Here is a 21,597-nt window from a genome sequence, read left to right on the forward strand (position 1 = left end):
CAAAAGTCTTAATTCAGACTGTTGATGGCAGTTATATGTCAGTGCCACTGTATAGAGTGGATTTGAAGTATGACCTAGTTTCTGGTCCTGTTACTGTTGGAGTTGTTCCTGAGTTGCCTATGGCAGGCATTGACTTCCTGTTGGGGAATGACTTGGCTGGGGACAAGGTGGTTGCGTCTCCAGTTGTTTCGGAGAAACCAGTGGTGGTTGCTGAAACTGAGCAGTTGCAGGAGGAGTTTCCTGGGATTTTCCCAGATTGTGTTGTGACTAGGTCTCAGGCTCGTAGAGCTGTTCAAGATGATGCGGATTCTGTTGATGTGGAGGAGAATTCCGGTGTTTGGTTGGCAGAAACCTTTTTCAAGGACTTGAATGATGGGGTTGCTGTATTAGGCTCCGAGGCTAACAGTGATGGGCTGTTTAGCAAGTCTTCCTTGGTTGAAGCACAGCAGGCAGACTCTGAGTTGAAAGGCTTGTCTCAGACGGCGTGTTCTGAGGCTGAGGCTGAAAAGGTCCCTGAGTGCTATTATGTCAAAGATGGCATTTTGATGAGGAAGTGGAGACCTCCCCATAGGCCAGCTGATGAGGATTGGACGGTGGTCCGTCAAGTTGTTGTCCCTCCCTGTTACCGCGGTGAGATCTTGAGGATTGCTCACGAGTTACCTGTTGGCGGCCATTTAGGCGTCAGAAAGACAAAGGATCGGATCATGAGGCATTTCTATTGGCCGGGGTTGAATGTGGATGTGGCTGAGTTTTGCAAGACTTGTCACACATGTCAGGTGGCTGGTAAACCACAGCATTCGGTGAAGCCGGCGCCATTGATTCCGATACCTGCGTTTGAAGAACCATTCAGTCGGGTTCTAGTTGACTGTGTTGGACCTTTGCCTAGGACTAGGTCGGGTCACAAGTACCTCTTGACAATCATGGATATGTCTACACGGTTTCCAGAGGCTATCCCATTGAGAAATATCACTGCTAAGACTGTGGTAGATGCTCTAGTGCAGTTTTTCACTAGGTATGGGTTGCCCAAGGAAGTGCAGTCTGACCAAGGGTCAAATTTCATGTCAGGCATATTTCAAGAGGTGATGTATCGTTTGGGTGTGAAGCAGCTGAAGTCGTCAGCTTATCATCCCCAATCCCAAGGTGCGTTGGAGCGCTACCACCAGACCCTAAAGACAATGATTAGGGCGTTCTGTGAGGAGTATCCCGAGGATTGGGATAAGGGCATCCCTTTCCTGCTGTTTGCAACGAGGGACTCCCCAAATGAGTCGACGGGTTTCAGCCCATTTGAGTTGGTGTACGGTCATGAAGGTCATGAAGTTAGGGGCCCACTGAAGCTCATCAAAGAGAAATTCATGACTGAGGATGATGAGGTCCACCTACTTGACTATGTGTCAAAGTTTCGTGAAAGGCTTTCAAAGGCTTGTGAGGTAGCTAGGGAACACTTGAAAGTGTCACAAGACTCTATGAAGAGAAAGGCAGACAAAAATGCCAAAGCCCGAACTTTCAACCCAGGTGACAAAGTTCTTGTACTGCTGCCCATACAAGGTGAACCACTGAAAACCAAGTTCAGTGGCCCATACAGTGTCAAAAAGAAACTCAATGATGTGAACTATGTGATCAGTACGCCAGATAGACGAAAAGATCAGAGGGTGTGTCACATAAACATGCTGAAAGAGTACTACGAGAGAAAGGCTAGTCAGCCGGTAGGCGTAGCTCAGGTGGTAGTAGAAGAAGTAGATGAAGAGGGAGAAGCTCAAGATGAGAATGGAAGTGAGCCCTCTAGTGCCAGGTTGTCTAACTCAGAGATGTTAGGGAAAGTAGATGAGGCACTGAACTACCTACCTGAAAATCAGAGGAAAGATGTGACTAGTCTGTTACATGAGTACAAAGAACTGTGTAAAGACAAACCAGGTTGCACCCCTCTGGCTGTACATGATGTTGATGTAGGAGATGCTGACCCTATCAAGCAAAACCCTTACAGGTTAAACCCGAGCAAACTGCAAAAAGTAAGGGAAGAGGTTCAATACATGCTAGACAATGACATAATAGAACCGAATAAAAGCAGTTGGAGCTCCCCAATCGTCATGGTGCCCAAACCGGATGGGTCTCAAAGATTCTGTATAGATTACAGAAAGGTGAATGCCGTGACAAAAACAGACTCTTTCCCCATTCCCAGACTAGAAGATTGCATTGACAGGGTCGGAAATTCTGCATATGTCAGTAAGATAGACCTTCTAAAGGGATACTGGCAAGTGCCCTTGACCGACAAAGCCAGAGAGATTTCTGCTTTTGCTACACCAGATGGCTTGTTCCAATGCAAAGTAATGCCATTCGGCATGAAAAATGCTCCAGCCACCTTCCAACGGCTGACGAACCAAATCATTGCCGGACTTGACAATTGTGTAGTATACATTGATGACATCCTAGTGTACAGTGACACGTGGGAGGAGCACATTACACACTTGCGGCAACTTTTTGATCGACTCAGGGAGGCCGGATTGGTGATTAATCTGGCAAAGAGTGAATTTGCGAAGGCCAAAGTGGTGTATCTCGGGCATGTAGTCGGTCAGGGACAAGTATTGCCAAGAGAAGCCAAGGTAGAGGCTATACTAGGCTTTCCCATCCCCCAATCCAAGAAGGAGTTGCTCAGATTTCTGGGCATGGCTGGTTTCTACAGGAAATTTGTACCGAATTTCAGCACTGTAGTCACCCCCCTAACAAACCTGCTGAAGGGCAAGGCAAAGTACACCTGGACTGATGAGTGTCAAAGAGCCTTCGAGAAACTAAAGGCAGTCCTTGCTAATGAGCCTGTTTTGGCAGCTCCTGACTTCGCAAAGCCATTCAAGGTGGCAATAGATGCTAGCGATGTAGGAGTGGGAGCGGTTTTGCTCCAAGAAGATGAAGAAGGCACTGAACGACCAGTTAGTTACTTCTCCAAAAAATTGAACACATACCAGAAGAAGTACTCCACAATTGAGAAGGAGGCTCTTAGTCTCATCCTTGCCCTCCAGCAATACGAAGTGTACTTGACAAATAGCAAAGGGGAGGTCACAGTCTATACTGACCACAACCCCTTGGTCTTTTTAGACCGGTTCAAAATGAAGAACAACAGGTTGTTCAGATGGAGCATGATGACGCAGCCATATGCACTCAAAATCAAACATGTGGCAGGCAAAAACAATGTAATTGCCGACGCTCTGTCAAGAGTGTAACATGAAGAGAGTATCAAAGGTGAAAAGTTTTCACCGTATATCATTTCCAGTGTATGTGTTTAGCATATTCATTAATGTGTGCAAAACAGTTTGATATGATTGTACAAGCTCTGAGAATCCAAGCAATATCATTGTAAATGGTATCCATGAAAAGATAACATGGAATTAATACAGCTATCCAAAAGGCATGTGATAGTATGTGATTATTGTAGCTTGACTTGGATTTTACCTCACATTCGTTGTAAATAACAATGAGAAATTGTGAAGGTAAAAGAAACCCTTGCTACAGCAAGGCTTTCTTTTTCCCATGGGGGATGGTGTCACAAATGTACACACTAGTAGTTATGTACAGTATGATGTACTGTATGCATGGCTGTTTTAATGTGTATGTACACAGGTTGACCAGATTAATGGAGAACATTCTATGTGGTATAGATATAGTACATACAGGCTGACCAGATAAGTGGAGAATTTTCTAGGTGGTATACAATGTAGCTATACAGTACATGCATGTAACAGGAAATACATTATAGCTCACTCAATCTAGAATGATTTCACCCATTCCAGAAAGTTCTGGGAAGTGCTAACATATTTGGCTGAGTGAGGCACTGTCCCTGTAGCCCAATGTGATTGGTAGTTATTCTTGGCAGTGATGTTTTGTACATAGTTAGGCAGTGAGTCATCCAGGTTTCCTGGAACTTAGACTGGCTAGTAGGTTGGAGAGAGTTATAGAATGTGCTAGAAGGGGTGAATAGATAGTATATAAGCTAGAGAAATTCTGCAGTAGGCAGAGTACCCAACACCTCTGCTCTGAGAGTTACGTCACTTCTGGCTCTGAAGCGACTTGTTATAGTCAGTCCTGTGTTACCTGCTGACCTGTTATGTTTGTGGAGATAAGGCCTGGGAGACATTTTGCCTGCGGAGAATTTCTTCATTGGAGATAGACTCCATGTTTTTATGTCAATGGACATTGCTACAGCAAAGCTGTGACGGGCTGGATTCCTAGCTGGACAATATAAAGTGAATCATCCTTCAACGCATCGACTGGACGTGGTCGTTGGATTCTGCACATTTCGCTGTGAACATTATACCGTGGACCTATCACATGGACATATACCTGGATTAATACCAAGGATTATCGCAACCTGCGTTTGGATTTACGTCGAAGGAATCATTCATCGGTGCATCGCGGATCATTCATTTGTGCATTGAACATCGTATTTGGACACTTTCAAAGGATTACTTAATGCATGTAAGTGATATATTGCGTGTAATGCCTACGTAAGTAATTCCATTACTGACTTATATTTGTTTCTTGTGATCATTATTGTACTGATGTGACGCCGATTACCAGTCTGTACCCACAATATCACTGTTAATAAACAGCCTGAACATCAGTTGATTGTTTCTTTTGTGCGATCATTCTCAGAGTGATTTTGGTCGTAACAATTTGTTTTGCTTAAATTTCTATTGCCATACTCTGAAAATGAATTGTTCTTGCGCTCCGATTCGCAACATTACCGCTCTGTACGGCGCGGGCCAGTCTGAAATAAAAAGAAGAAGAAAAAGTTTGTTAATCCGAAAACGACATCTTTCGGATTACTAACCTTCGTAAAAACAAATCTCTTCCCAATGTCTGACTAATTCAACTTTGGTCTGAGATTTAATCCTTAAGCATAGCAAACTGTAACAGTGCTTTGCTAAAGTACTATATTTTCATTGACATTTCGTGAAGCAGCACGCGTTTCGGTAGTTTGAAACATGTAAATGTTGCGATGTCTTTCCCCTGCTAATGCAGACTAAGTTCAGTCATGGCAAAAGTTCCACTACGAAATAAAAAATAATGCAAGTCTTTTCAAGAATAACGCATTTCCAAATAGATTTTTATGCGTTTAAACGCAATGTCTAGTTTCGTACAAAAACCGCAAGTCTTTTCTGCAACGCTCTTGCGTTTTTAATACAGCGTTGTTTGTGATTTGATGGACTTGCATTTGATTTTTAGAATTGCCTTGAAACGCAATTGAGTTTACCAAGGTACAGCGTTGCGCGTGATTTGATGGACTTCATTTGATTTTTAGAGAACTTTGCGTTTAAACGCAGTTAAGTTTCAGGTTCGTACAACTATTTTCCAGTTTCATAATTATGATTATCAAACGGCAAGCCTTTTCAGCAATGCACTTGCGTTTATGTGCAATGTTGCACGTGATTTGATACACCTACATTTGATTTTTAGTTGCATTTAATTACATGTAGTTGCATTTTAATTGATTTTCTAAAAATGGGCCCAGGTTTCTAATATCGCATCGGAAAAATCAACGTAAGAATACTCGGATAATATTTTATGTTCTGATAATGATTCTCTACTAGGACCTATAGGTTTACAAAATTTGTGCGTTTTGAGAATAACGACAAGGAGAAAAGGGGGAGAGTGAACTACTTTTGGTACCACATGTAATTCTCCAATGTAAAAGTAAATGAGTGTATGCCCTTTCTAGTCTGGCAGACAAGACAATGGACGCGTGGCGCGAACGCTACCGCGCCGTACACTAGCGAATTACCGAGTAGAAATGCTGCGAATCGGAGCGGGAAAACAATTCTTTTTCAGAGAATGGCAATAATATTTTGAGCGAAAAAATTATGTTGACTTAGACGAGGGAATTAACACGTATTTTAGCTCATTTGGCTCAAAAATCAGGACGACTTACGCGAGTTGTGGACTTATAAATGTCGACTAAGACGAAGAAATTTTCAATGAATAACAAAGGCAAAAATTGGGACTTTTTTATCGTGTCGACTTAGGCGAGTTGTCGACTTATGCGATGTCGACTTAGCGAGGTCTACTGTAGATGGTGTTGTTAACCTGTTTCAGTAGACTTTGTTATGCCTCCGCTAACGAAGTGGCCGGAGGCATTATTTCCTTTGCTATGACACCCATTATCATATAATTTTGAGCAATATAATGCTTGTTACGATGACTTTAAATGTTATATAGATATGTCATGGCTGTTGAAGAAAGGATGAGAGTCCCACATCACTCTCACATAACTCTGACTAATAACCTTTGTCCCTTTCGAGCAGCTAAACGTATGCGGACTGTGAAGGGCTTCTTCCTCGGCTTGGTCATTGGAGGTTTAGCTCTAGCTGTGAATGATTTTCTCTTGCCAGTACCTATAATTCAGGTAAGCTCTACTTGTACTGATAGTCATCATTGTCAAAACCCATCTGAATGTCAGTTTGTTTGGTTTTCGTTGATTCCCCCTTAACTTATACATTGTACCGCAGGATATTTTTGATTCAGCAGTGTTACATGTACACTGCTGTGTCACATTTTTGTGCACAACCCTGACCAAGTTTAATGATGGATTTAAAAAATGTTACTTAAGTATGGAGGTGTTTTATTACAAAATGTAAAGCTCTACTTATAACTTCTAGTTCTAGCCCCCTTGCTTGTTCCATCTTTATACACAAAAAGGTTGATTTCTGAGGATCTGCTATTGTGTGCGCTCTACCAGCCACATTTGGATTTTGTTCAAATTTTGTACAGAGGTTTATTATAGGCAAATCTGCAGTCCTGTAATTTTTGTTCATGCTACCAGAGATGAGTTTTTTACAATGAAATTTGCTGAGTGAGTACAAGTGATACAATGACAAATGCACTTATCAATTTGATACAAATTTATAATGATTTAAATCCTTTGATTAATTTTTAGGGTGTAGAATGTAATTATGACAAAATTATTAAAATATCTTTGTAGTAAGATAAAGTATGTTTCAAGTTTCAGTTTCTTTATTTCACCAAAGGAAAGATATTAAAAAACAAACAAACACATACAACAACATTGTAAAACAATTACAAACATATCAATTAAACAGTGTAAAAAGATATGCTATGATAGGCAGCAGCCAGAAAGGAAATGTCCCCTATTTTCGAGTGACCTAAAAACATTTGTTAAATTTCTGTTACCAATGTGTTCGAAGCAATTAACAAAAGAACAGGACAAGACTAAGACATGACAATCAACATACAATGACAAATATCAAAATTCCTGATGTCTCATAACATAAAGGATAAAAACTGACTAAGATGCTCTTAACTTACATGAGTTTGGATGTAGTTATTGAGGAGAATTATTTTTATCACCAGATTTAAATGTATTCAAAGAGTTAGCATTGCATATTACAAAGGGGAGAGAATTCCACAGAATAGGACCACTGTAAAGAATAGATCATTGATAAAAAGATGTAAGAGATAAAGGTAGGTGAAAATCACTCGCGGTTCGTGTATTGTGATTATGAATTTGACTATTGTATGTGAAAAATTCCAAGAGAATTTTTGGTAATAAAAGATTCTTACTTGAATACATGAAAATCCCCACTTGATATTTATACATATCATTCAATTGCAATATTTTCAGGGATAAAAAAAGTGGTTGGGTATGTGCAAGATGAGAGGCATGGGAAATAATTTGTATTGCATGTTTTTGAAGTACTAAAAGTCTTTGAATGTGACATTCATGAGAATTACCCCAAATAGTTATTCCATAACACAAATAAGGTAAAATTATAGCATTATAAATTGATTTCAAAACATACTTGAGTAGAAAACTAATTGAGTTTATACATTACGCCAATATTTTTTGATAACTTATTAGAAACATAATTGATATGATGAGACCAATTCAACTTATTGTCTACAAAAACTCTAAGAAATTTAAGTGAAGAAGCCTGCATGATTTGAGAACCACACATGTTAATAGATACAGTGTCTATGCTACAATTTTTCTTTGTGAATATCATAAAATTAGTTTTTGATATATTAATTAATGATTATTCATTTGTAGCCAACTTGTAACATATTGCAATTCCTTATTAAAAACCTCTTGTAAAGAATCCATATCATCATGAGACAAAAATATCCTTGTGTCATTGGCAAATAAAATGTATTTTAAAAAATGTACATAAAGTATAAAACAAGTTTTGAAATCACTCTTAATAACACTGTTTGGGGGCCAACAGACCAATCACAACTCACCGTTAGCTGCTCAACCAGTGTTTTATCACTCCCAGTAATCCACAGTATGAAAATAGCGTGCTACACAGTGACAAATTGCAGGTGACATGAGAGTTTTTCCAGAATTCTTGCAGATGTCTAAAATTTTTGGCAAACATAGGTGGTTTGGCCTCGCATTTGCTTGCATTAGTTTTGAAATTAGCGAGCCATAAGTGGAGGCCTTTGCGCTCATCTGCATAGTGAGCATGTGTGGAGCACATTTCATTGCCCTTTAGTAGGTATGACTGCATATGTGACCCTGCACCTCAAAACAAACAAAAAGTCACCAGACATGAATTTTTAGTTAAGACCATATTTTGAAAGAGCAGACTTTAAGCTTTAATGATGTATAACTCAAATCAAATGGACTCTCCTAACCTATCTAAATATTGGAAAGAAAGCACAAACTCAGGAAAAGTGTGAACTGAGAAAAGAGGCTCTGAAGTACAGTGTCTATTCAAGCGCTTAATCTTTACCAAACCGTGCTGGCTGTGCGATGAATGGGACAAAAAACAGGAAGTAAACCACCAGAGTAACAACAATGAAGGGATTATTAGATTAAACTGAAATTAAGCATGCCTCATTAACACATTCTGTCCATAATTAATGCCAACTTTCAAAGCAGTAGCATTATTCTTTCAAAAGTTATTAGAGTTGAAAGTGAAGAGTGTGGACAAGGTTTTTCAGAAATGAAAAAGGGATTCTAAAGACACACCTAATCACACTATTCTACCAAAAATGTTCGAAATAAACTGCTAAAAAACACACTTTCCTGCCCGTTTTGTGATACCAAATTTTAGCATAATGTAAAAGAAGACCCGCTCTTTCAGAAAATATGAAAAAGTCAAGTTCGGCTAGGTTGACCCATTTCACTTATTTTCAGTCCTCACACAAAATCAGTGTGTGCGACTTTATGTTCGTTTTGAGGTGCACGGTCACATATATAATATATGTATGCATTCAGGCAATATACAACAAAACGCAAGCCAAATATGCAAAGGTGTGACCATAGCATTATAGGGCAGAGAAAATCCAAGAACAGTAATTTCAAGATAAAACATCAGCAGATAATGTCATATCATCATAGAACTGTACGTGTTTGTCAACAACTGAACATGACTGAAGATACCTCTCAATGTATAGGGCACTTATACTGTGTTACAGAGACTCCAACTCACCCGTTTTCGACGGGAGATCTCCCGCCGAAAACCCATTTTTGCAAAATCTCCCGTTCTCCCGTTTGAGATTTAATTTCTCCCGCCCTTGCTCTTTGTCTCCCGTTGGAAGGGATTTCTTACTTATTTCTATCGTATGTTGAAAAAATAAGCCTTAGATAGCACAAGAGAGCATCTAGAACCCTAGGAACTTCGCGCTTCGCACACATCAAGTTGGAGTCTCCCGTTTGCTAGGGGTTTCAGGCGGGAGAATCTCCAGATCAGAAGGTGCTTGGGGTTGGAGTCTCTGGTGTTAATGGACATTTTTTCAACCAATGTAAGTGATCTTAAATGCATATTAAGTTGACAGATACTTTGCAGTCCCATGCATTAAAGACTTACACAAGGTTTACTGTATTAAAGAAGAATGATTTTGCATTAAGAGAGAGAGAAAAAATGATGTATCATTTGTGTCCCAAGCTCTGGATCTATTATGTGCTATTCTCTGTCATTTTAAGGAGTGAGGCAAGTCCAACTGATTTTGTAGTTCTTGCTCTTTAGAACATCTTCCTGAAGGTCATTGTGATGGCATCCTGGGGTTTCTGTGGGGTGGAGACAGCCAAGGGTTACAGCAAGATGCTGGAGCAGGAAAGAGATCAGAGGTTGGAACCACCAAAGGACCCATTTCCATTTAGTAAGTACAGTGTATCACAAGTGTGAGTAAGATGGCTTCTTGATAATATATTGCCATGCCATTTCCAACAGTAACAGCAACCAAGACAGCATACCACAGGTACCATAATATCACAGTTTGTTCCATGCCTCCTCCACAAAGTGTCGCTGAAAGTGTTATTTTTTCGGCTTTTCCATCTGTCCATGATCAATTGTGTGTACAGCATAACTTAAAAATTGTTTCAGGTATCCAAATGAAACCTGACATATATGTATGAGTGGACAAAGTTGTGCTTTTCTCTCTTTGGGTGCTCAAGGTCAAAGTTCAAAGGTCAATGTCAAATTCTTAAAATTTCACTCTTTTACCCATGTCTCTGCAATGCATGTAAAGGTACTAGGTGTTACAAAAAACATTTCCCACTTTGATCTTTAATAGTTAAAAATTAGCATATATATCAAATAACACTGTCATTGATGTGAGTAATAGCTTAATGGTGTACAACTTAGTTTGAGGTGATTTGAATATGAAAGCATGAATCAGTTTCATTAAATTCATTAAGTTCTTAAAGTTCAGTTCAGATTTTGGTCAAATCTGAACCCTCTATGCAAAATTGAACTTTACACAGGAACTAATGATGTGTATGTGAGTGTGTGCTTGCAATGACCCTGAACAATAGACAAGGAATACCACGAATACCACCTTTTCAGAGCTGTGCTGACTAGGCTTCTGGTCTCTTGCTCCGAGGCACATGATTGTTTTATTAATACATGTAATTCATGATGGATTCCCTGGGCACTGCTAGTCTGAATTCTTAGTAAAGGGTAAAATGCATGCACATGAAAAAAAAAAAGAAAAAGTAAGGACATGCTTTCATGTGTTTGCATACACCACATTTCAGGATGAATAAAGACTAGCAGTGATAGTTGAATTTCTCATGAATATGTACTGTAATAGAGCATTCAAACCCAGGCCATTGTTCAGGACAATTGTCCGGATGTTAACCACACACTCCCAAACACACCAATTGACCCCTGTGCAAAGTTGAAGTTTTGTACAGAGGGTTGAAAATAGAGTAAACTCTGAACTCTAACTTAAAAATAAATCTTGAATTTAATGAAACCGATTTATGCTTTCATTATTAAATCATCTCCAAAAAAATTGTACACTGTTCAGCTATTGCTCATTTCCTATTAACTCTTTATGTGCCACGTAAGCACTCCCAACTCAGTTGACGGCTCAAACGCACAAACCAGCCCAAATGGATCGATAAATCTCCAAATGCAACAGTACAATGAAAGCATTTCTCGCGATTTCATTCTTGTCACATGTAGCTTGCATTTTATGTGGTGAATGACTATCGAGCGGAGTGCCCAACTGGATTTGCGAGTAAATCTTAAGTTTCTGTCACTGTTTTGTGTGCAAAAGTCATGCCTCTACAATGATGTTGCTGCTGGTCATTTGAAAGAAAAACAATAATAGATTTCTCATACAATTTACATCAAAGCAATGCTTGGCTTTTTCTCTACAACTTTGCTCACTGTACATGCCCAGGGTAACAAAAATCTATGAAAGTTATATAGATTTGAAAAACAATGTTTTCCCAAAGCATGACTAATGTTGAGCACTGTTTCTGAATAATGTGGCACACAGTAGGGGGTTTACACCATGGCACATAAAGAGTTAAGGATCAAAAATGGGAAATGTCTTTTTGTAACACCTAGTATTTTATGAAACTTAGCTTATATACATGTATTACCAGATAAAGATTCTCCAGGGAAAGTTTAGGCTGTTGAGTCAAAGTCCAAAGGTAAAAGGTGAAGTGAAAGTGCTAAATTTTTTTCCCTCCATATCTTGGAAGTGGCTTAAGTTATCTTTGTGAAACTTGGTATACAGGGATCTTGCCAGTGTGTATACCCTTGTCAGCCCTGACAAGGATGAGCTTGGAAGAAACAACCATGCTATACTATACTATACTATACTATACTATCAGGATACTATGCGTGAGCTTGCTTGGGTGAGATTACAGTGAGATTACAGGGTCTAAATAGGGGCCTAAAATGTACAGTCTTTTTAAACACCCCATGATGAACTTTCACCAAACTTGGCAGGTAGCATCCCTAGGGGGATAGGGTTTTGATTTGTTCAAATGGGCACCACGCTCCCCCTTGGGGGCACCACGCTCCCCCTTGGAGCCCCCAGAGGGCTGAAACCCTGTAGAGCCCACAAATGTAAAAATCATCCACTAATGTCATAATTACCATAAATGTCATAACACATCAACCACAAATGTCAAAATTTGATTAACCACAAATGTTTCCTTGTAATACCTGATTATCATATTTTGTTGTCCCACCCGAACGAGTTCGAGCAGGGGACTATGAAACGGGCTCCGTACGTGTGTGTGTCCGTGTGTATGTGTGTATGTGTGTGATCAAAATGTTCATTTTGCAATTTCTCTGTCATTTATTAGCCAGTTTTGATTCTGTTTTCTTTATATGACAGCACTACATGGGAGCTTTGAAATTTCTACACAGAATTTCAGTTGTGACCTTTGACCTTGACCTTTGACCTATATTGTACATTTTGCTACAAAATGCTACTTCTTTGCCATTTCTAACCCGATTTCAATTCCATTTGCTTTATGTGATGGCACTAGGTGAGGGCTTCAAAACTTGTACACAGAACTTTGACCTTTGACTTCTTTGACCTTTAACCTTGATTTTTGACCTATATTGTACATTTTGCTACAAAATGCTACTCCTTCGCCATTTCTAACCTGATTTCGATTCCGTTTGCTTTATGTGATGGCACTAGGTGAGGGCTTCAAGACTTCTACACAGAATTTTGACCTTTGACTTTTTTGACCTTTGACCTTGATTTTTGACCTGTATTGTACATTTTGCTACAAAATGCTACTCCTTCGCCATTTCTAACCCGATTCAATTCCGTTTGCTTTATGTGATGGCACTAGGTGAGGGCTTCAAAACTTCTACACAGAATTTTGACCCTTGACTTCTTTGACCTTTGACCTTGATTTTTGACCTATATTGTACATTTTGCTACAAAATGCTACTTCCGGCGGGGACATATATTACGCACCGCGTAATTTCTACTTTTCCTTGTTATAGCAGCGTTCATTATATTGAGTTTCCTGTGTACTATGAGTTAGTACATTGATAACTGCAGTTTCAAATTTGTAGGGGGGGGGGGGGGACTATTATGACTTTTCAAAGTGCTATGATATGATTCAGTTCCTATTTGCTGATGGTATTGCTATTGCTATTATAGACCTGCCTAGCCCCGTAAAGATGCTTTAATTCCTAACATCTGTAGAGTAATGTTTGAAATTCTCAAGAAGAATACCAACTGTGAACCATTATCTTCCATCACAATTGTACCCTATGTTGTGTATTTGTGCATTACAGTTTCTGACGGTAACTATGGATCCAGAAACTCAGATTTTGCAGCCAGTTGTCCCAGAGAGGTCGAGACTTCAACCAGCACTGAGGCAGCAAGTAATGGGGATGGTTCTGGGCGTTCAAGACACAGGATTCAGTCTCAGTCATGATTTAAGAGCTGATGAAGCCCCCAAAATACAATGTACTGTAAAGTCTTTGTTAGATTATACAGAATTGTCAGATGAAACAAGTCAAAGCCAGTTCACAGTGGTCAATGTAAGAAACATTTTGAATATGCCGACTTGACACTTCAACTCTTATCATCATTATTGTTAACTATGCATTATTATACCCCCGCCACACACAGTTTGAAGGGGGTATATAGGAATCACTGTGATGTTGGTCGGGCGGTCGGTCGGTCGGTCTGTTGCAAAATCTTGCGTCGCGAACTCCTACAGTTTTGAAGCAATTTAAATGAAACTTAGGGTAAATGATGATATTGAGGTATAGATGTGCAAGACATGTTTTTTGTGTTTGTCGGACAATGCGTTGCCATGGTAATCATAATTTCACCAAAACCTTGTGGATTGAATAACTTCCATAGTATTTAAGCAATCAATTTCAAAATTGGTATCTATGATGATCTATAGGTGTAGTTATGCAAGACACTCTTTGTGTTTGTAGTTGACAAAGCATTGCCATGGTAACCGCATGTTTTCTTCGAAATCTTGTGGAGTTGAACAACTTCCACAGTTTTGAAGCAATTGAAATCAAATTTGGTAGGCATTATGGCCTTGAGGCATAGATGTGGAACACATAATTTTTGTGTTTGTCGGACAAAGCGTTGCCATGGTAACCATAATTTTACCAAAACCTTGTGGATTGAATAACTTCCACATCAAGCAATTAATGTCACATTTAGTATGTATGATGATCGGGAGGTGTAGTTATGCAAGATGAGTTATGCAAGACACCAATGTGTTAATATAAGAAAAATGTGTTGCCATGGTAACCACTCATTTTTGTGTCAAATTGAACCATTTAATCTATGCAGGTCAAATTTGGTGTGTATGATGCTCTTTAAGTGTAGTTTTGCAAAATGTCCTTTGTATTTGTATTGGACGATGTGCTGCCATGATAACTGCATTTTTTTTTTTAAATCCTGTGGAGTGAACTTCTTAGTTTTCAAGCAATTGAAACCAAATTTGATAGGCATTATGGCCCTGAGGTATAGATGTGGAACACATGATTTTTGTGTTTGTCACACAAACCGTTGCCATGGTAACCACAATTTTACCAAAACCTTGCAGATCGAATAACTTTTTCATCATTCAAGCGATTAAAGTCAAATTTAATATGTATCATGATCTAGAAGTGTAGTTTTGCAAGACACCAATGTGTTAGTTTAAGGAAAATGTGTTGCCATGGTAACCACTCATTTTTGTATCAAAATAAACCATTCAAGCTATGAAGGTCAAATTTGGTGTGTATGATGGTCTTTAAGTGTAGTTATGCAACATGTCCCTTGTGTTTGTATCAGACAGTGCATTGCCATGGTAACCATACTTTTTACCCAAACCTTGTGGAACTCAGTGTCAACTCTGTAATTGCACAGTAAACTAAAATTATTCCGTTTCCAATTCGACAAGTGCACAAACTTGGTACTCACGTCATTGCCCTCATATCACATACTATAAAGCAACACTAGGGGCGGGGGTATTAATCACCTTCAGTGATATTTAAATTCTAGTTAATATTTATTGATTGCATGCTTTACAAATTGAATATTGAAGTACGAGTATTAAATTATTACCCATGCAGTAAACATGTCGTATAGTGGACCTTGGTGCTTTTCTATGTCTTCTACCTTTAAGATGCATTGCATTATTGCCAGCACATCACTATTCTCACTCACCCAATTTATGGTACTGTCGAATGTACTCTTGTAATAATCTATAATTAATTTAAAGAAGAAAAAAAAAACTGATGTGGAAACATCCATATGTGCTGTACGTAATAATGCACATGATAGAATTCTACTGTTTATTGCTGATTATCCTGTCACAAAAATGATTTTGTGTAGAGACTATTCATTATTTAGCAACAAAAGATTATTTAAATCATTGAAAATCAGCTTTGAAAGACCTTCGCATCCAACATTTTCCCTTCTATAAATGTTTTTACAGTTTCTATTGTTACTTTGCATGATACAGAGGAAATTGTTAGCTTGCATTTCTGTAGTTTTCTGTTTCTATTTAGAAACAACAACAAATGAATGCCATGATTTAGTGTAACTGACAAGTTCAAAAGCCCACTAGTTAGAAAGTGATGAAAAATTGATAAGTAATGTCCTTTGTTAACCAGGACTTACAACGTGTAGACATAATATTGGAGAGAAATGATGTACAACTCATTAGATTACATGTCATCTGACATGGTACCCTATCATCTCTTTGTAAGTACCTGGTAACAATCCCTGTCACAATTTGGTGGCATTGCATACAAAGAAATTTTCATGTTTTGCCCGTTTAAAAAAAAAAGAAAAAAAGGAGAACAAGTGGCCAAATATTAAATCGCATTGAATTGTATCGTTATATTTTTTTCCCCTAGCTCTGGAGGAAGTGTAAAATCAAATTCTTCAGCAGAATCATGCAGATACTACTATTATCTAATTTCAGAGGAAGTATGAATCAAGTGAAACTTCATGCACAAATGAATTCCTTGTGTTATCAAAGGGTTGTCACAGTCTAGCAAGTAACCATGTTAGCTTTCCTACAGTTGTCTACGAAATGCCATATCAGATGACTTTTGAAATACAGTATACAATGTAAGTTGAATAATTGCCTATAGTAAGTGGTAGGTCCTTTCAAGTCCCTTCTCTTTATATTAATTTATTGATTTTAATCTCTCATAAGTCGAATTTTAAGTCGAAAATAATGATAAGAATGTTGATGTTTACCACTCTTTAAAAAAACTAAACAAAACAAACAACATGACTGCACATGTCATCGTCCACTTTGTGAGCTGGGGGATGCATCCCCCCCACCCCACTGTCTGCGCACCCCTGTTGCCTCGGGTAGATTTTTCTGTTGTGTTTTATTGATAATGATTTTTATAATGATGCTGGGAGGAAGTAATGCATTTACATACCATACAGTATCTACTGATTAGTCAGGACAATGTGATTGTATCCACATATCCTTTGTTGTCCCCGCCGAACGAGTTCGAGCACTAGGGGACTATGAAACGGGCTCCGTACGTGTGTGTGTCTGTGTGTCCATCCGTGTGTATGTGTATGCGTCCGTGTGTGATCAAAATGTTCAATTTGCTACTTCTCTGTCATTTATGAGCCAATTTTGATTGTTTGCTTTATATGATAACACTACATGGGAGCTTTGAAACTTCTACACAGAATTTCAGTTGTGACCTTTGACCTTTGACCTGTATTGTACATTTTGCTACAAAATGCTACTCCTTCGCCATTTCTAACCCGATTTCGATTCTGTTTGCATTATGTGATGGTACTAGGTGAGGGCTTCAAATTTCTACACAGAATTTTAACCTTTGACTTCTTTGACCTTTGACCTTGATTTTTGACCTATATTGTACATTTTGCTACAAAATGCTACTCCTTCGCCATTTTTAACCCAATTTCGATTCCGTTTGCTTTATGTGAGATGGCACTAGGTGAGGGCTTCCAAACTTCTACACAGAATTTTGACCTTTGACTTCTCTGACCTTTGACCTTGATTTTTGTCCTGTATTGTACATTTTGCTACAAAGTGCTACTCCTTTGCCATTTCTAACCCAATTTCGATTCTGTTTGCTTTATGTGATGGCATTAGGTGAGGGCTTCAAAACTTCTGCACAAACTTTTGACCTTCGACTTCTTTGACCTTGATTTTTGACCTATATTGTACATTTTGCTACAAAATGCTACTTCTGGCAGGGACATATATTACGCACCGCGTAATTTCTACTTTTCCTTGTTAGATTAAGCAACTGTCTCAGAGACTCCAACTCTCCCGTTTTCGACGGGAGATCTCCCGCCGAAAGCCCATTTTTGCACAATCTCCCGTTCTCCCATTTGAGATTTGATTTCTCCCGCCCTGGCTGTGTGTCTCCCGGTGGAAAGGATTTCTTACTTATTTCTATCGTATGTTGAAAAAATAAGCCTTAGACAGCACCAGAGAACACCTAGAATCCTAGGAACTTCGCGCTTCGCACACATCAACTTGGAGTCTCCCATTTGCTAGGGGTTTCGGGCGGGAGAATCTCCAGATCAGAAGGTGCTTGGGGTTGGAGTCTCTGCTGTCTTCATTAAAAGAGGTCAGAAATCGAGTCATCTCTATTACACGGGAGATTCAATACCTGGGCCTGCCCATCATAGTGTAAATTAAAACATTGTAAGCCACCTACAAACTCAGACTTTAAACTTATGTACATGTATGTACTTATATGCATGCTATGAAGACAAGCTTTTACTGTAAAAGTGGTTTCTTTCGCGTACAGAAACTTTCGCGGTTTCCATCGGTGCCGACTTTTTTGTGTTTGCTTAAATTCGCGGTCGGTAATGATAGCGTTGTAACAAGCGACGAGTTCAAAATATTTTCGCGTGATGTTAAATTCGCGGTTCAACCTCAAAGCGCGAAAAGCGCGAATATAAAACCACCGCAAAAGAAACCACTTTTACAGTATACCAAATTTGACAGCAAAATTTGATTTATACCGTTGAAACAGGAATTGGCATGCCCAGATATATCTGTATCTATCTATATTTAAATATATCTAAATGACTTTCTCTTGTCAGTTATTCTGTTTCTGTCGTAGCTACACATAATAGTGTTAGTGTTCACAACCAATCTCAAACATGCCATCCTTCTGACAATTTTTCCAACACACATAAAGCCACTGTTACACGTTTGTAACTTTGGAGTGCAGACTGTTGAGTGGTTGGGTGGAGTGACATGTTTCTGATCAGTGCAACCTATTTATGAAAAGTATGAAAATAAATTCATAGAAGTTTCACAAAAATCAGACAAAAAGATTTTTGTAATTTTAAAGTTTCACATTTTTGCATGAAACAAAGCCATCATTATCATCATGCAGGGGCAGATCCAGGAATTCGGTAAAGGGGAGGCACCTTGACAAAATTAAGGGGGGGGGGTTCATGCGCCCCCTATATTTTCTTTTTATTTCTTCTGTTTTAACAAAAGTAAAGAGATTGCATGCGCCCAGTGCGCCCCTTCTGGATTCGATCGCCACTGTCATGCAGCCAAGATCAGTGTTCATTGAGAAAATCCATTAACTGCATCTCACTTTGTCTCATTTTAATGAAAGACTTGCCATTCTGTTTGTGTAATTTTTCTCTGATACTGAAGAAGAGCCACAGTGAATATGGCATGGATTTGAACTTTGATTGAAAGCAGCTGTGACAGAACCTGTATATACAAGTTGTATATGTGTGTGTGTGTGTGTGCGCGCGCACGCGGTGCGTGTGTGCATGTTTACCAAAGCTTGCATCTGTAAAGCTACATATAATGTACACATGTACAGTCAAATGCATGCGTGAAAGATGAATATGTGGGCCCTATATACAGACATTGGGGCCCCACATCTGATGGTTCAGGTAACAACTCAAAATTCATGTAACAGTATAGCACTGTTGTTTCTTAGTCTTGCTCAGAATCTGCTCAAACTTTTACTGTCCTGTTCCTCTCATTTCTGTGCTTCTAATCACACAAACAAATTTTCACACCAACAATTTTGAGGGTAGACTCCCCCTTTCAGTCTTTGTGTAGGGGTTTTGTCTTGAAATGGTCATGTACAACATGATTGTAAAGACACCAATGATGAAGATATCTCTTGATATAGGGAGGATGGTGGTCCGTAAATACACTTGATTTTGGTTGCTTAGCTTGTTAGATTTTACTTTTTGAATTCACTGATAAGAAAGAGTACACATTTATAAGCATACCGGTAACAGTGAAAATTTGAAATCAGATAAAACTTCGGGAAGTGAGGGAATTTTGAAGTTTTGCTCAGTTTCGAAAAACACTTCTCATCGACAGTCAATATGAATATGGAAATGAGTTAGTTGTTGTCATCCCCTCACAACTTGCAACATACTTATAGCTTGTGCACAAGGTCTTAAAATTTCCAGTTATTTCATTCAAATGCATAGATTTATGTCCTACCCTCAAATCCTAATAATATACACTGTACAAATCTGACTTAGCACTATTCTGAGGTTATTCAGCTGGGAATATGTTTAACATTATTATGGCAGAAAAATTTAATTGTCATTTTTTTTTCTTTTTTGTGCACACACTCAATCTAAAATTGTTAGATGATGACATGATCAGCTCACTCATTCGTCTGTGATCATTCGAACAGTTGTATATGCAATTTTCACATAAGAATGATATTTCGATATAATCGTGTTTAAAATTTACCTTTTTTTAAAAGTCATGATTGGAACACTTTAATGTCTGGTGTTTCCAATTACTTTTGTAGTATCGCAGACTTTAATTCTTACTCTTACTTGTGATGTTTTCACGAATTGTGTTGCTACGAAATATGGGAGAAATCGCAAGAGAGCTACATGTATGTTTTTCGGTCTGCAAAAACCATTGTTTTTTAATGTGTGTGTCCCCTATACGACAGTTTTGTTGACTAAGCGCACTGTACTTGCAGTCATTGAACCATCGTATATCACCAATATTACATGCAAAGTCAATTCACTGATGTACAACAGTTTTGTTGACCGACCGCACTATGCCTGCGGTCATCCGAGCTGTCATATATGGGAGAGGCTGGCATATCACTGTTCTTTAACAAGCGCCTCTATGGGGAAATGTAAATTTATTAGAACAAAATGAAATGACAACACTCTATAGAAATGATAATTACACACAAATTACACCAAATTACAATTGCAGAAACTGAGAATATCACAGTGTGTACAATGGAATGTCCACTATCGAAATACTGAAAATATCAAAATTGAAAATTTGACCGAAAATCGGAATATACATGGTTGGGATGACCAGTAACAATATGCAAATTATTCATGTCAACTGTTGGATGACTAGCTGTTCTGCCAAACTATAAAGGGAAACTTCACAATTTCATAAAGTCCCTATTGAAATCTTTATCCCATTATGATCATATTTTCATTGTTGTGCTTATAAGATTTTGCTCTTTCTTTTCAGACTACTGTAAAACGAGGAATTTTTGCGTGCATTTTATTTTCGCGAATTTCGCGAGCGCCAAAATTCGCAAAATTAAAATGCACGCGAAAGTTTTTGTCTACACTACATGCATTGAACGCCAGTGGCAATTCGCGAAAATTTCATGCCACGAAAAAGGCTGTCGGTTCCAATTCACGAAAATTTCATGCCGCGAATATATCATGTTTTACAGTAAGTTTTTAACTGGTCTGGAATGTCCTATTAAGTTCACTTCAAATGTATCTTTAATGGATATAAAATTTCATGCACTCACTGCACAAACCTCCTCTGTATCCATCATGATTTGTCATAAAACTTTTTGGTGTCTTGCGACAGAGACTTTCATCTATCCACAACAATACAAAATTTCCCAAATTTCATATGAAATTTTCATTTGGACAATTTTAAAGGACAAGTTCACCTTCATAAACATAAGGATTGAGAGAATGCAGCAATATAAGTAGAACACATCAGTGAAAGTTTGAGGAAAATTGGACAATCGATGCAAAAGTTATGAATTTTTAAAATGTTTGTGTTGGAACAGCTGGATGAGGAGACTACTATAGCTTATGAGTCATATGCATACAACAGTATAAAGAAAATGTAAAGAAAATTAACACATTTTCACTTTTTTCGCATAATAAAAGAGCACTTGACTTGCCTCTTTCTAAGGGCAGGGGGAATAATATTACCCATAACATATGTCGGTAACGAGTCAAGGGAATGTGTACTTTTTTCAAAAGATGAAATTTTGTGAAAATCCCTTTATATTTTCCTTATATGGTACGCATGTGACATCTAAGTTATTCATACACTGCAGTAGTCTTCTCATCCAGCGGTTACTGCACAAAAACTTCAAAAATTTATAACTTTTGAAC

General features: G+C 38.4%; 1 protein-coding gene across 2 annotated transcripts in view; it reads left to right on the top strand.

The window, feature by feature from the left end:
• The window catches only part of LOC139738191 (uncharacterized), a 42,259-nt gene extending 26,808 nt beyond the window's left edge, over positions 1–15,451 (top strand). For both annotated transcript variants that reach the window (XM_071648850.1, XM_071648851.1), the window contains exons 5-7: positions 6,291–6,391; positions 9,978–10,110; positions 13,515–15,451. In XM_071648850.1, the coding sequence (XP_071504951.1) occupies positions 6,291–6,391; positions 9,978–10,110; positions 13,515–13,657 (377 nt within the window). In that variant the 3' untranslated portion in view covers positions 13,658–15,451. The remainder of the gene's footprint in view (positions 1–6,290; positions 6,392–9,977; positions 10,111–13,514) is intronic.
• Positions 15,452–21,597: the final 6,146 nt, after the last annotated feature.

The sequence above is a fragment of the Diadema antillarum genome, unplaced genomic scaffold, assembly GCF_040938485.1.
Source record: "Diadema antillarum isolate AM-2024a unplaced genomic scaffold, OU_Dant_1.0 seq00000728_RagTag, whole genome shotgun sequence".
NCBI classification, from domain to species: domain Eukaryota; kingdom Metazoa; phylum Echinodermata; class Echinoidea; order Diadematoida; family Diadematidae; genus Diadema; species Diadema antillarum.